The sequence below is a fragment of the Bubalus bubalis genome, chromosome 18, assembly GCF_019923935.1.
Source record: "Bubalus bubalis isolate 160015118507 breed Murrah chromosome 18, NDDB_SH_1, whole genome shotgun sequence".
Classification (NCBI taxonomy): Eukaryota; Metazoa; Chordata; class Mammalia; order Artiodactyla; family Bovidae; genus Bubalus; species Bubalus bubalis.
In genome coordinates this window covers 55,012,930-55,030,053 of record NC_059174.1, presented here as the reverse complement: position 1 = coordinate 55,030,053, position 17,124 = coordinate 55,012,930, and the positions used below count along the sequence as shown (strand labels likewise).

At 52.7% G+C, this 17,124-nt stretch overlaps 1 protein-coding gene across 1 annotated transcript; it reads left to right on the top strand.

Moving 5' to 3' along the window:
- Window positions 1-191: 191 nt before the first annotated feature.
- On the top strand, window positions 192-16,662 carry GYS1 (glycogen synthase 1). The gene is made up of 16 exons (XM_006050931.4): window positions 192-526; window positions 2,008-2,189; window positions 4,394-4,585; window positions 5,765-5,950; window positions 6,193-6,337; window positions 7,287-7,404; window positions 7,704-7,824; window positions 8,115-8,221; window positions 10,277-10,336; window positions 10,427-10,505; window positions 12,083-12,196; window positions 12,517-12,643; window positions 14,030-14,125; window positions 14,315-14,478; window positions 14,918-14,998; window positions 15,183-16,662. Exons 1-16 carry the CDS (start codon window positions 409-411, stop codon window positions 15,501-15,503), a joined length of 2,211 nt encoding a protein of 736 aa, XP_006050993.3. The 5' UTR covers window positions 192-408; the 3' UTR covers window positions 15,504-16,662.
- The last annotated feature ends 462 nt before the right edge of the window (window positions 16,663-17,124 follow it).

Sequence of the window (17,124 nt, the reverse complement as noted above, 5' to 3'; positions counted from 1 at the left end):
GCCAATCAGCTAGCGCAGCAGCAAACCCCGTTCACCCGAGCTCCCTTCAGCTGTCGAGGCGGAGGTGGGGCCGAGCCGAGTGAACGCTACATTATCCACCAATGAGAAGATGCGGGATCCCCGCCCCCGGGCGCAGACCAATGGCGTTGGCCGGGGGGCGGGCGCCGCCTCCTGGTGGCCTCAAGGTTTCACTGCAGGAGCCCCAGGGGGCTCAGTGACGCTGCGCCCGCTTGCAGCCCGGGTCTGACCGCTCCGGGCGGGGGTGCGGTCGTGCAATAGGAAGCCGAGGGCGGTGCGAGCTTCCCGTCGGGCACCAGCTACCTGGCCCGGCGCCCTGCCCAGTGCATTCCTTCGACACCTCTAGGGCCCCCACCGGTGGCCCCCGGGAGCCCTCTAACCGCGTCGGCCATGCCTCTAAACCGCACTTTGTCCATGTCCTCCCTGCCAGGACTGGAGGACTGGGAGGATGAATTCGACCTGGAGAACTCAGTGCTCTTCGAGGTGGCCTGGGAGGTGGCCAACAAGGGTGAGCAAACCGGGCAGAGGGACCCGGACGAGAAGAGCAGGCGGGGATGGGGGCCCGGAATATTGAGTAACAGCGAACGAGGCTGCATGGCATGATTCTGGGTCCTGGGCAAGGAGCCTGTGACTCCTGTGCCCTTGGAGAGGAGCTGGAGTTTGTCTCCTGGGCCCTGGAGGGAGGGGATGAGTCGCATAAGATGAAAGGAGCCTGGAAACCCAGGTCCTGGGTCCTAGGGGAGAGGGGGTTAAAATGAAAAAGACCAGAGACTTGGGTCCTCGATAGGGAAGGAGATGCGGGGAGGAGGGTGGGGGTAGGTTTTGGCACTTCAGAACTGTGGCCCTAGGTGGGGAAGGATCTTGGGATGTAACTCCGGATTTGAAAGAGAGCCCACTTGGAGATGGGATGCATGAATCGTGGTGGGAGAATTTGGGGAACTGGTCATTTGAGAGTAAATATGTGAGGAGGCTGGAGACCCTAATTCTTAGATCCTAGGGTGAGAGAGCTTTGGGGCCTGGATGGCAGGGTTCTGAGTGCCTGAGCTCCGGATTCGGAGGAGTAGAGGAGCCTCTTCAGACACATGCGTGCTGGATTGGGGGAAGACTGGGAAGTCCTAAGTTGGTCAGGGGTTGGGCCCTGGGATGGGAGTGGCTGGGGGCCTGGATTTCTGGGTCCCAGGCTCCAAAGCGCCTGATGTTCTGGTTTGGAGAAGGCTGGGGCTGGAAACCCAGGAGCGAGGCAGTCTAGCGCCACAGAAGGAAGGAAGCTGGGATTTTGCATTACTGAGTTTTGGGAGAGAAAAGGGGGGCAGGGGGTGGTGGGGCTGCGGGTGTCTGCAAACACAGAGCCATGGATCACCAGGGTCCAGGCTCCAGGGGGTAAGGAGTCTGGAGGCCCAGACTCCTGGGTCTGGAATGGAGTCATGGGCGGGGCAGGGCCATGAGTGCCTGTGTCCCCCTGTGGGGAGAGAGAACTGGGGAACTGGTTGTCAGAGTCCCTGGCGGGTGAGGGATGACAGCTCTGGCTTCTTAGGGACGACTGTGGGAACCTAAATGAGGCCATGAAGAGGGATTCTCCCTTATTGTGTCCTGGAGCCTGACTGGGAATTTAAACCCAGCTCCCTTAAGCTGGCAATTCAAGAACTTGGACCCTGATAACCCTTGTCAGCTTCTGTCCTCCTCGGCCCCAGCCCCTAATTCTGTCACACCTGGGAGCCAAGGCCCCCAGTCTTTTGTCTTAGACTCAGAAGTCCAGCCTGAACCCTCTTCTCCCTCCAAGTCCTGACCCCAGCCCCCTCCTCCCATTGACCCAGGAGTATCATCCATCAACCGCCTCTCCCCTCCTCCCTCTGACCCTGAAGTGCGGGCTCCCAGTTCCCTGTTCCCTCTGAGCCAGAGGTCCCTGGATCCTGCGCCCCCGCGCCCCTCCCCAGGCCCCAGGTCTGTGGACCTCAGCGGGGGCCTGTTCTCATGTACTTGGGCCCGCAGTGGGCGGGATCTACACAGTGCTGCAGACGAAGGCAAAGGTGACGGGGGACGAGTGGGGCGACAACTACTACCTGGTGGGACCGTACACGGAGCAGGGCGTGAGGACCCAGGTGGAGCTGCTGGAACCCCCGACCCCGGCCCTGAAGAGGACGCTGGACTCCATGAACAGCAAGGGCTGCAAGGTGGGGCATGGCCCGGCCGAGCGCGGGATGGGGGCAGCGGAAGGAGGAAGAGCAGGGGGTGGGCAGCCCCAGGGAGACAGGGAGGCCTGCACAGAAACTCAGGATGGCCCAGTACTTTCCCAGGCAGACATAGAGGAGGTAAGATTGACAGACACTCAGAGAGATCCAGGACTCTGTGAAGTGAGTGAGTGAGCCCCCAGCTCTAGGACATTGGTGAATGAACACAGAGAGCAGGTACAAGCAGACTGAAAGGTGGTCCTAAGAGGAAGAGGCCAAGATCCTCAGATGCAGAGAGGAAAAGAGCTAGATGGAAAGATAAAACCTGCTGGGTGTGGGGTGGGGGTGAGGCAGGAGGTCAGAGCAGTTGTTCTGGAGCCTGAAGTTCAAATTCACCTTCTCTGGGGACTTTCCTGGCAGTCCAGTGGTTAAGACTTTGCCTTCCAGTGCAGGAGGTTGTGGGTTTGATCCCTGGTCAGGAAGCTAAGATCCCACATCCTTGGTTGCCAAAGAAACAAAACATAAAACAGAAACAATATTGTAACAAATTCACTAAAAGACTTTAAAAATAGTTCACAGACACAAAAAATTCCCCTTCTCTGCTTCCTCCTGTGTGACCTTGACTGATGAACTTGCTGATAGCATCCACCGTAGAGATTTCTTGGGAGGATGAAATAGCTCATAAAAAGTCTTCAACCCAGGTCCTGGCATGCAATTCGCACTGTCTGTGACCTATTATCTTTGTGGTTATTATTATCACATCATTATTACTTAAAACAGCTTGCAGAGGGAGGTGGGCAGGTAGACAAACGAGACAGCCGATGGAGACATGCTGAGCGTCCCCAAAAGTGATGGTTGCCCAGTGGTTAGAGCAACAGGGAACTAGAGTCTAGATAGGGAAGAGAGGTAGCCTGATGTTTTAGAGAGAAGGGTCTAGAAGGAGAGAGGAAGCTGAGTAACTGAGGAAGAGAGGCAGGCAGACCCAGGGGACAGAGTTTCAGATGGGCGGAGTCGGGAATTAAAAAGAGGAGAGGGGGGGAAAAAAAATAAGAAAGAGGAGGGCGAGAGTGCCAGGCACCTAGTGAGGACTGAGGATGAGAACAGAGGTTAGGCCCGAAGGCAGCAGGGCTGAGGCACAGACAGGTTGGGTTCTGGGAGGGAGAGGTACAGGCTTGCCTTCATTCATTCAGGGCCTCTGGTTTGGAATGGGGTCTGGAGTCCAATCAGGAGGGGCTGTGTCCCTAAGAAACCCTAGGGCGGCCCAGTCCCTCCCCCAGGGCAGCTGCTGTCCACGTGCTGGGGGCCTAAGAATAGCCCCCCCAGCCAAAGGGCAGACAACAGCTGGGAGGGGGAGGGGCATCAGGGAAAAGCCACGTTGGGAGGAGTAGGGTGGCTCAGCCGGATGGAGGTGTGGCAGCAGGCCCAGAAGCTGGGCCACAGGAATCTGGAGGAAGCCAACAGATCAGAGAAACATGGCAGGGGGCAGAAATCCAACCTGGAGGCTTAGAAACTCAGCAGTGGTAGCCCCCGGGGTGTGGAAAGTGGGCGGGCAGTATTAGAAAGCAGGCTGCAGAGTGTAAGATGGGCTGGGAGCAGGGGAAAGAGGAAGCAGGTGACGTATATGGTGAAAGAATCAGAAACAAGGCAGCAAGGGGTAAAAGCAGCAGCCAGTGAGCCTCAGAAAGGAAAGCTGATGGGAGAAAGCCGCTTGATGACTAGTGGAAGAAATGTGGCAGCGGACATAGAAACAAGGCAGCGGGATGGAGAAATGATTAGCAGGGCAGTACGGGGCTCGGAGGCAGGACATGAGCAGTGTAGGTTATAAGTAGTGAAGGGGGACAGCTGTTACAGCAACTAAGCAAGGGGGACTTTCCCACTCAGGGCACAAGTTCAATCCCTGATCAGGATCTAAGATCCCACATGCTGTGCGGTGTGGCAAAAATAAACACAAATTTTGAAAAGAAGGAAATGAAGCAAGGAATGGGGAGAGATGCCACAGCCGAGATGAGAAAAGATTGTGGGAGGAATAACTAACAGCAAACGGAGAAAAAAGGCCACGGGTGAAAAATTAGCCCCAGATAAAGAAAAAGAAGGTAGAAGAACCCAGGCTGTGAGCCTGGACGTCTGCCTGGGGATGGAAGAAACACAGATGCTGTGACCAGAGACAGGTGGCCAAAACCCTAAGCCTTCCTGTGTTCCCTCTGCAGGTGTACTTCGGGCGCTGGCTGATCGAGGGGGGCCCCCTGGTGGTGCTCCTTGATGTGGGGGCCTCAGCCTGGGCCCTGGAGCGCTGGAAGGGAGAGCTATGGGACACATGCAACATTGGGGTGCCCTGGTATGACCGGGAGGCCAACGACGCCGTCCTTTTTGGCTTCCTCACCACCTGGTTCCTGGGTGAGGTAGGCCCCACTGTCAGCGCCTCTGTCACTTCTTTTGACCCCAGGTCCCAAATTACAACGGCCATCAGCCCCTGGCCAGAGGGTTGCCAGGTGGTCGGAGGGTTGTTGGTATCTCTTCTGCCCGAGCATTCTGGGAATTGTAGTCCTTTAAGCCAGGGATTAGATCTAATCTTTGGGAACATGGACATCCAGGGGCCTAGATTCTTCTTTCTTCAGAGAGCCAATCTCAACTCCAGATCATCCACTCCAGTCTTCCAAATATGGAAATTCCAAGCTCCTAGCTCTAGAGGAGGCTGGCTTGACAGGAAGGCTCACCCTAGGGAATTCTGGGAGTTGTAATTCTCTCATCCTATATTGGGCTGCTGCTGCAGCTGCTAAGTCGCTTCAGTCGTGTCCGACTCTGTGCGACCCCATAGACGGCAGCTCACCAGGCTCCCCCGTCCCTGGCATTCTCCAGGCAAGAACACTGGAGTGGGTTGCCATTTCCTTCTCCAATGCATGAAAGTGAAAAGTGAAAGTGAAATTGCTCAGTCGTGTCTGACTCTTAGCAACCACATGGACAACAGCCTACCAGGCTCCTCTGTCCATAGGATTTTCCAGGCAAGAGTACTGGAGTGGGGTGCCATCGCCTTCTCCATATATTGGGCTAGACTTGGCTTTCAGATGGGGCCCCGGATGTTTAGGAATCCCCAGCCTATCTGAGAACCAGGAATCCTGTTACTGACCCTCTTCTAGGTTTTAAAAGACTCAAGATGCTTTTTTTTCCCCACACCTTGGGACAAACAGTTTATAAACTGGCTGCTTCTAGGGCATCCTGGGAGTTGTAGTCCTTCAGCAAGTGTTGGGTACAGGCCTACTCTTGACTGCCATAAAGGGTCTCCAAGAATTGTGTTCATGACCTGGGGAAAACTTTGATCTTTCTAATTCACCCCTGCTGGGACTTAGAAGGTTGGTCAAAAAACAACTCCCATCAGCCTCTGGGGATGAGGTCAGGTAGTCCAGTGGCTTCAAGGATTGAGAGGTCCTTGTCTGATGGGGATTGCAGTAGGTCACCACCTACTCTGTGCGGTAGTGGGGGTAGATTTACCGCTCTCCTGCTTCCTCATCTACGTGGGGGATCACTGGTTGTCTTCACAAAATACATGGAGACACAGCGGCCCTGTCTCTATTGCCCCACAGTTCCTGGCCCAGAGCGAGGAGAAACCACATGTGGTTGCACATTTCCACGAGTGGTTGGCAGGTGTCGGGCTCTGCCTGTGCCGCGCCCGGCGGCTGCCCGTGGCTACCATCTTCACCACCCACGCCACACTGCTGGGGCGATACCTGTGTGCCGGGGCTGTGGACTTCTACAACAACCTGGAGAATGTGAGCTGGGGATGTGGCAAATGGGGGTTGCCAATGTTACAAGACAGCCCAAAGCTGTCTTCAAAGCCCAAGGGGATCAAGTTCTCTCTTCTCCTGGGACCCAGGAGTCCAACTCCCCAGTCCTCTCCACCCTCAGACCCAGGAGTCCAGCTTTCAGCCCCTGTCTCACCCAAGACACTGGAGACTGGACCTTCTGTCTTTCCCCAGTCCTTCTAACCTGATCGCCCTTTCTGCCTGCCCAGTTCAACGTGGACAAAGAAGCAGGTGAGAGGCAAATCTATCACCGCTACTGCATGGAGCGGGCCGCAGCCCACTGCGCTCATGTCTTCACTACTGTGTCCCAGATTACCGCCATCGAGGCTCAGCACCTACTCAAAAGGAAACCAGGTAGGAAACAGGCTGGGGACCGTAGACGTAAACAAGGTAGTCTATGCCAAGTACCAATGTGTTGTTTTTTTTTGCTATAAAGAGCAGAGAACTACAACTCCCAGAAGGCCATAGGTTGCTGGCCTGAATATGAGGCTGCCTGACTGTATACCCTAGAGACTAATGGGAGGTGTAGTTTCTTTAATTTCAGAAATGGTAAAATTCTTTTACTGACTAATATAGATATTGGTCTTACAAAGAGGAAGGAAGTTCCTTGGATTTTATTTTTGAGAAAAGCAGTGTTAGAACCAATTATTCTTTCCAAACTAGAGCATCTATTGTTGATGGGTGCAAGGCCTTTGGCTGGACAGCTCCTTATATTCCTGGAATTTTATCCCAGCAGCTGGTGGGGGTTATAGTTTTTCAATGATACAGTTTAATTTCTATGACAATAGCAAACAGTTGGGGCCATAAAAGAGGCTTGAAGGTAGAGAAACAGGATGGGGACATTGATTCATTCCCCCAGCTCAGGGTGCTGCTGCTGCTGCAAAGTCGCTTCAGTCGTGTCCGACTCTGTGCGATCCCATAGACGGCAGCCCATCAGGCTCCCCCGTCCCTGGGATTCTCCAGGCAAGAACGCTGGAGTGGGTTGCCATCTCCTTCTCCAAAGTGTAGGGGAAACAAAAGAACTACAACTCCCAGAAGCCTAGATGCTGATTTGTTCCCTGTTTAGCCATTCACAGGGGCTGATGGGAATTGTGGTTAGGCTTCTGAAATAAGCAAGCAATATTGGGCAAGAAGGTGTCTGAGTGGTAGGGCAATTGGGTCACTGCAGGAACTCACAGAGGAGCTATCGAAACAAAAACATTGTGAAAGGAAAGGGGTCTTTCCTTCATTTATTCATTCAGCCACATTGATCTGAATGAAGAAATGAAGAAATGAAATGTGGGACCTTCTCCCCCAATCCCAGATATCGTGACCCCCAATGGACTGAATGTGAAGAAATTCTCTGCCATGCATGAGTTCCAGAACCTCCATGCTCAGAGCAAGGCTCGAATCCAGGAGTTTGTGCGGGGCCATTTTTATGGGTATGTAGGCCAGATACTTAGGTCTCAAGAGAGGAGGGGGTTGGGAACCCAGACTCCTGGGGCCAATAGAGGGGAGAGCTGAGGGCTCAGTCTCTTGAATTCTTGAGCACCAGCACAACGGCTGAGTATTTAAGGAAATCCCTGTCTAAGGAGAAAAGAACCACAGTTCCCATGATGAGTTCCCATGATGCCTCTGTCCTAAGATGTTCTTTGCCCCAGTGGCTTCTGGGGTTTGTAGTTTTGAGGCTGGGGTGAGGGGGCGAGGGTCTTGGCTTCACCCTGGGTTGTGGCTTCTTTAGGCACCTAGACTTCAACTTGGACAAGACCTTGTACTTCTTTATCGCCGGCCGCTATGAGTTCTCCAACAAGGGGGCCGACGTCTTCCTGGAGGCCTTGGCCCGGCTCAACTATCTGCTCAGAGTAAGGCCTGGGCTGCAAGGGGTCAAAGAGAAGGACAATGGAGACCTGGGGAGGTGGGGGCAGGGAAACCTATGTATAAAATGGGAGTGTAGGGACGACTCAGAAAGAAGATCAGAGTCCCAGTGGGGACGGTAGCTCTGTCCTATATTCTTGACAGGAAGGGACATGGCAGGGCCCTAGTGGTCTTGGGGGGTGGAAATGGGTGGGTGGTCTCAGCCTTCTCCCATGTAATCCTCACTCACACACACATACACACACACACACAAGGCCCTCCCTTTCCTCTGCCCCAGGTGAATGGCAGTGAGCAGACGGTGGTCGCCTTCTTCATCATGCCGGCTCGGACCAACAATTTCAACGTGGAAACCCTTAAGGGCCAGGCCGTGCGCAAGCAGCTTTGGTCAGCAGTCCTTGGCCCAGCATTTCCTGCGGCTCCCACTCCCATCTGTGCTTTGGGTCCCCCGTTTCTCCCGGAGTCTCAGTTTTGTCATCTATAACATGATCAACCCATCCCCGACCTGATTCCTAGCAAAGTCACTGGCTTCAGATGTGTCCGGCCCCGAGGCATACGAAATTGCAGTCACAGGCAGGGTGAATGTGACTGCGGGACCAGGGCTCTGATATCCAACCAGCGAGTTCAGGTCACGCCCCTGTCCCACGCTGGCTTTGTAACCTGAGGCCAGCCACTCAGCCTCTCAGGCCTTTCTCTCTTCCTTCCTTTTCTTGGCTGTACTGGGTCTTCATTGCTCTGCATGGGCTTTCTCTAGTTGTGACGAGCAGGGGTTACTCTCTAGTTTCAGTGCATGGGCTCAGTAGTTAGAGAGCTCGGGCTTAGTTGCTCCATGGGATGTGGAATCTTCCTGGACCAGGGACTGAACCCTTGTCCCCTGCATTGTGTCATATACGGTCGTGGAAGTAAAAGTCACTCAGTCATATCCGACTGTTTGCGACCCCATGGACTATACAGTCCATGGAATTCTCCAGGCCAAAATACTGGAGTAGGTAGCCTTTCCCTTCTCCAGGGGATCTTCCCGACTCAGGAATTGAACCTGGGTCTCCTGCATTGCAGGCAGATTCGTTACCCACTGAGCTATGAGGGAAGCCCTCTTTTTTCTTTTAATATTTATTATTTATTTGGCTGCCCTGAGTCTTAGTTGCAGCACATGGGATCTTTAGCATGTGAACTCTTAGTTGCACAAGCCTCAGTTTCTTTTTTTTTTTTTTTATTAATTATTTTTGGCTGCACCTGGGTCTTTGTTGCTGCACATGGGCTTTCTCTAGTCGTGTTGAGCTGGGGCTACTCTTGAGTTGCAGTGTGCAGGCATGTCATTGCAGTGGCTTCTCCTGCTGCAGAGCACGGGCTCTGGGGTGCACAGGCCTCAGTAGTTGTGGCTCGCAGGCTCTCGAGTGTGGTGGCAGTAGTTGTGCACAGGTTAGTTGCCTGGGGCATGTGGGATCTTCCTAGACCAGGGATTGAACCTGTGTCCCCTCCATTGGCATGTGGATTCTTAACCACTGGACCATCAGGGAAGTCCAAGCCTCAGTTTCTTCACTCACTAGCCATTGGCTGGCTATTCCTTGAGCTCCTACTGTGTGCCAGGTGCTGTTCTAGGCATTGGGAACACAGTTGTGAACCAGAAAGGTAAAATCCCTGCCCTCATGGAGTTCACGTTCTAGAAAGTTCTATAGAAAGTGCTCTGGCCCCCCCCCCAAAAAAAAAGCAGGACTGGGATATGAAATGGGGTTGTCGTGATAGGTCACAGTGAGAAAGTACCAGCAAGTAGAGACCAAGAGAGGAAATGAGGGAGAGAGCATTGTGTATATCTGGGGAACAGCATTTCAGGCAGAGGGAACAGCAAGTGCAAAGGCCCTGTAGCATGTTTGAGAAACAGCAAGGAAGCCAATGGGGATGGAGCAGAATGCCCTAGGGAGATGGGGTAGAAAATGAAGCCAGAGCTCTGAGAGGACCATGAACAGAGGAATGTCAATGACATTGTAGGGTGGCACTTGGGTAGCTTTACTTGTGTCCATACATTTTCCCCTCTCAGAACGTAATTTTCCCTTTTAATAAAATGGGGCTTAGGATCGCTAGCACAAATCCTAATAATAGCTGACATTTCTGGAAGGTTCACTGTGTGCCGGGCACTGTGCATTTTTTGTCATGACCTCATTGAATTCGCACTGCAAACCTTTGAGGTTGCTTCTATTTTTATCCCCGTCTGACAGATGAGTCACCGAAGTCAGAGAGGGAAGCCCATCTGTCCCTGGCCACACAGCTGATGCAAGGCACAAGGAAACCAAGCCTTCTAGGACCTAATTCCCTGAGTCCCCATCCTCCAGCCCAGAAATCCCCAGGGCTTCTCTCTGCTCAGACCTCAACTTCCCAGCTGCCCCAGAAGCCTAACAATGAATGGCAGCTGGTCTCTTTGTAATGTTGTCGCTCTGCTTCCTCCAGGGATACGGCCAACACAGTGAAGGAAAAGTTTGGGAGGAAGCTTTACGAATCCTTGCTGGTGTGAGTGCCCTGCCCTCAGCCCTGCATCCTCCTGGGCTCTAAACCCTCTCGTCACCCATGCCCAGATGCATCCCCCTGCTCGCCTTACAGGGGGAGCCTCCCAGACATGAACAAGATGCTGGACAAGGAGGACTTCACTATGATGAAGAGAGCCATCTTTGCCACACAGGTATGGTTTGAACTCCCGAGTTGAGAGATGGCGATTCCCAGCAGCAGCCCCTGAGGCAGGCTGCCATATTAGCTCTGACCCCAGAGATGGCTGGGAGTTCTGCTTTATCGCCAAGCCCTTATTCCAGGAATCAATTTTGAAGTCAGAAGGATGTGAGCTGACTGGTATATTTTCAATTCCCAGAAGCCTTTAGGGTAGCCTGCTTTCCCACAGCTTATTCTGCCACAGAGGCTGCTGGGAGTTGTAATTCCTTTGAGTCCTTGGGGACTCCATGAACAAAAGGTAGAAGGGAGCTTAGACTAAAGTCAATAATGAAAGTGTTAGTTGTTCAGTTGTGTCAGACTCTTTGTTAAGGTCACCACAAAAGGAGAACTACAACTCCCTGCTGACTTTGGGCTTTGCTGCATGCTACCTCTACCTCTTCCCCCAGAGGCTGCTGGGAGTGGTAGTTTTGTTGGTCCTCTGAGGGTAGACTGGGGTCAGCTGAAACACTCCTTGAAGAACATTGAAAATTCTCAGCAGTTGGTGTTTCTTCTCCCACTGGTTGTTTCTAAGTTCCCAGATAGCCTTGGGAGTTGTAGCTTCTTTACATACCTGGGGTTAATTAGAGGGATGGGAAACCTTAGAGCCGATCGGCAGCCACAGAATGAGAACTACAACTCCCAGCAGCCCCTGGGGCTTTTTGCTACCTTGACTCTCCCTGCCCCAGAGACTTCTGGGAATTAGAGTTCTTTTCTTCTCTGGAGTCACGGTTTTTGGTATCTGTGGTCAGTGTTGGTGATCCATTACCTGGGGAATGGAAACCAAGACAGCCAAGTTGCTCAAATAAGGTGTGACCTGTTTTTGGCCAAACTAAAATTTCCAGAAGTTCCTTAGGCAGTTGGCCTCACTGAGGATGTTTCTGCCATGAGGCTGCTGGGAGTTGTAGTTTCCTGGGCTCCTGGAGTCAGTAAACTGAAGAGGAGTAGATTTTTTAATGAGAGGAATGATGGGACAGCTGCAAAGAACTATACATCCCAGCAGTCTCTGGGACTGCTATCGCACTAGCTCTGTCTTCCTCTAGTGACTCGTGGGAACTGTGGTTTCTTTTGAGAGTGGACTTTTGAGGGTGGAGGTGGAGAAGAGATCCAGGATTTTCTTTTTTTTTTTTTTTTCCAGGATTTTCATAAGAAAACTGTAACTCCCAGCAAGCAGCCCCTGAAAGGCACAGTCTCTGCCCCCATCAATTGCTGGGAGTTACAATCCATTTGGGTTTCTTTGGTGACAGCCCAGAGTACAGAACAAGTTTAGCTACAATTCCCTGTATTCTGTGAGGCATGTTAACCCTGGCTCTGCCTCAAAGACAGCTGAAGATTATAGTTTCTTTTCAGCTCACCGTGGTTAAAAGGAAATGAAAACCTTTACAGATAGAGCCAAATAGGAAAATTACAACTCCTGGTAATCTCCTGGGTTTGTTGTTCCACAACCTGGTGAGAATTGTGGTCCCCTTAGATCCCCAGGATCAGCATGGCTCATGGGAAAGGAGGGAGCCCTCTGGCCCTTGCCTGACCCCACACCCCAACTTGTGGCCCCTACAGCGGCAATCTTTCCCTCCTGTGTGCACCCACAATATGCTGGATGACTCCTCAGACCCCATCTTGACAACCATCCGCCGAATTGGCCTCTTCAATAGTAGTGCTGACAGAGTCAAGGTGAGCGCACTGGCCAGGGTGGGGTTGAGCAAAGTCGGGGGGAGTGGTTTAGGAGGAAGGGGTGTGATATGAGGGATGGAGCCTGGCCCTCATGTTCCCAGTCTACCCTAGTTTATGAAAGGATTGCAGTGTTTAGAAAGAACCTTTGCTTCCGAGGAAGACAGCCTTGGATTCCTATCTTTGTCCTGACACTGACTTGTGTGGGTTTGGTCAAGTCTTGCATCCTCTCTGAGCCACCCAGGGAGCACCCTGGGAGCTCCCTCCACCCAGGGAGGAGCTAAATAGGGTGCTCAGGTTGAGCCCTTGTTTTTCGCTGCCAGGTGATTTTTCACCCGGAGTTCCTGTCTTCTACGAGCCCTCTGCTCCCTGTGGACTATGAGGAATTTGTCCGTGGCTGCCACCTTGGGGTCTTCCCCTCCTACTATGAGCCTTGGGGCTATACACCAGGTGAGTTCAGCGTCTGGCATAATCCTGAGCCAAGGGACTCGCCCTCCCTGAGCTCCAAGCTCCACCCTTGCGAAAGAGGAACAATGGGAACAGTCTGTTCATGTGTTTCTGTGACACAGCAGCTCATGTGATGAGTAACTAGAGGGCTGATGTCAGAGTTCACACGTGATTTCTCTGTTTGCTACTGTTTGGTTTCCGCAAACAGCAACAGCTTAAATGCACAGTTTGCTAACAATCCAGCTACTTTCCTATGTTTTTAAGGGTAAATAAATACCACATTTGCTGTAGTATTTCTTCAGTGATAAGTAATTTGACAGATCTTTTAAACAGTGCTTATGTGATGATTAGGAAACTTGCCAGTTTTGTTTTCATCCACGGTTAAAACGATGTGACCAGCCCCAACTCTATTTTTCCCATGGTGGTGGTGGTTTAGTCACTAAATTGTGTCCGACTCTTTGCGACTCCATGGACTGTAGCCTGCCAGGATCCTCTGTCCATGGGATTCCCCAGGCAAGAATACTGCAGTGGGTTGCCATTTCCTTCTTCAGGAGATCTTCCCGACTAAGGAATTGAACCCAGGTCTCCTCCATTGCAGGCAGATTCTTTAGCCACTGAGCTAGAAGTGCTACCTCTAGCCTCTATTTTTTTTTTTTTTAATAAGCCTTGTCATATGTAGTGCCTACTTTTGCAGCTTACAGATATGTTAGAAACACATAGGAAGTATAATAAACTCCTTGAAGCATTTCTCAGCATTATTTTAAGGTAGTAAATGAGGTATAGAAGGTGCTCTGCACACAGGGTTAGTAATAATGAGAGATCTTATCTTACCTCCTATCAAAACAGACTATGGGGACTTCTGTGGTGGTCCAGTGATTGAGGTTCCTGGCTCCCTATGCAGGGGGCACGGGTTCCATGTCTGGTTGGGGAACTAAGATCCCCACATTCCGCACAGTGTGGCCAAAAAAAAGCAAAACAAACAAACAACAACAAAACAGACTATGAAGTTATGAAAACCAAAACAGTGTAACCTGGCACAGCAAAGTATCTTACAGGTTTTAAGGATTCATTAAAATGGTCGACACTGGCCCAGAGTACTGGGCTCAATAAATTAGCATCCTTATTGCCCAATTATAGACTTTTTCTTACCCTGAGCCGTTGGACAAGTGAATTCCCTTTTCTAGACCTCTTAGCGTCCCCTCTAAGAAATAGGGACTATCACTCGTGGGCTAATGCACAGCTTGATTTTTCTGGCTTCTGATTTGCTCAGCACAGCGCCCGGCACTTATTAAAGGCTCCAGTAGAGGGCGCCATTGAAGCTTTTATTGGGATTTAAGACAATACTGTAAAGACGGAAAGTAAGCAGACCTTTCTCACACCTTCCCGCAGCTGAGTGCACGGTAATGGGTATCCCCAGTGTCTCCACCAACCTCTCCGGATTCGGTTGCTTCATGGAGGAACACATCGCAGACCCCTCAGCTTACGGTCAGCGTCCGGACTGAGAGCCGAAATATTTGAATCCTGGGAAAGAGGGGTGTGGACTCTTGGGCCACTAAAAGGAGGGAGTGAACTCCTGAGTCCCAGTTGGGAGGGAGGCCTCCTGGTGCTCGCAGAGTCCCAGAGAGAATGAAGGTTTCAGTCTGTTCTCTGAGACCCCCGTCCTGGCCCCGACAGGTATCTACATTCTGGACCGGCGATTCCGCAGTCTGGATGATTCCTGCTCGCAGCTCACCTCCTTCCTCTACAGTTTCTGCCAGCAGAGCCGAAGGCAGCGCATTATCCAGCGGAACCGAACAGAGCGCCTCTCGGACCTTCTGGACTGGAAATACCTAGGCCGGGTATAACTCCCCTCCCCGTCCTCTGCGGGTGAATCAGTCACTTCCGGCTCTGGGTGTCTGATTCCCCAAGCCTCGAAAGCTGACACAAAGGGCACGCTCTCTTTTTTGTAACGCTTGCTGTCCCTTTAAAAAACTAACGACCAGAAGATACCTGGGTTGGAAGTTCTCTATTTGCATAAGGGTGTGGCCAAAGATGTATCTGATTGGAGAGTCCCGACCCTCTTAGTGGGTGTGGCTCAGAGTCTGTCCATTCACAGCCCTGCTTATCTACATAAGGGGTGGAGCCTCGGACGTGATTGGCCTAGAGGTTAAACGGAAATCACCTTGGCGTGTGCTTATCTGATTGAAGGTGTAGCCAGGACTCACCCTCCGCCAAATCTCGGGGGCGGGGTCTGCTCCTGCCCTCTGATGCCCACCCCACTTCTTTCCCTCCAACAAGTACTACATGTCAGCGCGCCACATGGCGCTGGCCAAGGCCTTTCCAGAATACTTCACCTACGAGCCTCACGAGGCTGACGCGGTAAGTGGATCCGGAGGTCCCTCTGGTGGGCCAGGAGCTAGAAAGGGAGTTGGGGGGGGGGGGTGAGGTGGGGTGTCCCTCCTGGAGTCGCAAGGCCTCGTTGCGACTGGGACGTTGGACGCCCAGGCTGGCTCTAGGGGGCCTCTGCTCACTCTGCGGTTTGTGGCCACACCTCCGTACACAGACCCAGGGCTACCGCTACCCACGGCCAGCCTCAGTACCACCATCACCCTCGCTGTCGCGACACTCCAGCCCGCACCAGAGTGAGGATGAGGAGGAACCCCGGGACTTACCACCTGATGAAGATGGCGAGCGCTACGACGAGGACGAGGAGGCCGCCAAGGACCGGCGCAACATCCGTGCCCCCGAGTGGCCGCGCCGCGCCTCCTGCACCTCTTCCACGGGGAGCAAGCGTGGGTCTGTGGACACAGCGCCCTCCAGCTCAGTCAGCACCCCCAGCGAACCCCTTAGCCCCGCCAGCTCCCTGGGCGAGGAACGCAATTAAATCCCCAACCCCACACTATCCCTTCCCGCCCCCCGCCCCGCCAACCCTGCCTCCCTTATCTAGAGAACGGATGTGGAATGGCGCTGTCTCAAAACTTCACTCCAAATCTTCAACCCTCTGTGGGGTCCACAATCCGTCCTCCTCCGCCATACACTCCAGCCCCTCTAGCCCCGCTGTTGGAATCCCCAACACTCCAGTATCCACAACACTGTGCCTTTCTTGTGCCCTGGAATTCCCGCCGGGCCGTCCCAGAGGCCAGGGATCTGCCATTGCCCTGCTGTGGTGCCAGAGGTTTTCAGAAACCTGCTCTGTTGCCTTTTATGCTGGGGCTCCTAGAATCCCTTGCGCTTACTAATTCTACAGCATACAGAGTCTGCCACGTGCAGGCCTGGCCAGGACGCCACCGAGCACTGGAAACCATGTGGCGTCTCTGCTAATGAGACAACCAAGTCCAGAGCTGGCGCCCTTTCAGGGACTTAACTGAGTGCAGGTTCTCTATTTCAACTCCAGAACTCGGGCTCCAAGCCAGTGTAGTCCTGTTTACTCTGAGGGAGCCCTCCCTGGGGTGTCCAACTCTGCCTGGAGTATCCCTCCACCCCAACTCCCTTCTTCCTCTGCACTTTGGCCAAGCAAGTGGGGGCAGAACCACTTGGCTTCTCATTCCTACTGGAGAACATTGTCTTGGTCTAGATGCCTTTCTGGCCTTTTCTGGACCAGACCCTACTCCTCCTTCCCTGAATCTGAATTCCCCCATATCTCTAGACTCCTGTGGCTTCCAGGGAATCCCTCTGCTGAGGACAACTGGCTGTCTTCTCCTGCACCCTCCCCCAAACAACCCTCAACCGCTAGACCCACCATGAAACCACTGGGTTCTGGGTCCCAGCTGCTGATTCTAGAACCCCCGCTTCTGTGCTGCATCCTGGTCCCATCCCCTAGATCTAGAACTCAGCCCACTGGATTCTAGAACCTCCATATTTACCTCACCTCGAGGCTCTTCCATCCCCAAGCTGTGCCCTGTCCCCAGCTTTGGTGAAAGAGAGGGGCCCCTTATGTGTGCTGTGCTGTGTCTGCTGCACTTGGTTTGCAGTTGGGAGGGGAAGGCAGAAGAGGTGTGATTGAAGTGTGTCCAGAGATGAAAAAATACATATATATTTAAGAATCTCAGGTCTAGTCTGATGTGAGGGCTTGGTGGACCTGAATCCAGGCCCCGCCCTCCTCTTCCCCCACTCCTCTTTACTCCTATTCCTCCCCCTGCCCAAGGCTGGGTCCCTGTTCCCTTGTCTCACTCTGCTGTCTTAGAGATTTGGCTTGCCATTGGATTCCACTGTTATTTCAAAGGCACCTCTTGTTTTAGACTCGACTTTTAAGTGCCAAAGTTGGCTGAAGCTCTTTGGCAGAAAGCGGCTGTCACTGGAAAAAGGGCCTGTAGGGTAGCCATGAACCATATGTGGCTATTTAAATTCCTCAGTAGCACTAGTCATATGCAAGAGTGGCCACATGTGGCCCATGGCTACCCTATTGGATAGCACAGATAGAGTACATTTCCATCATTGCAAAAAGTTCTGTTGGACAGCACTAGTTCAGACCATGTTTCTACTAGGGACTCTGGCCTCTGCACTTT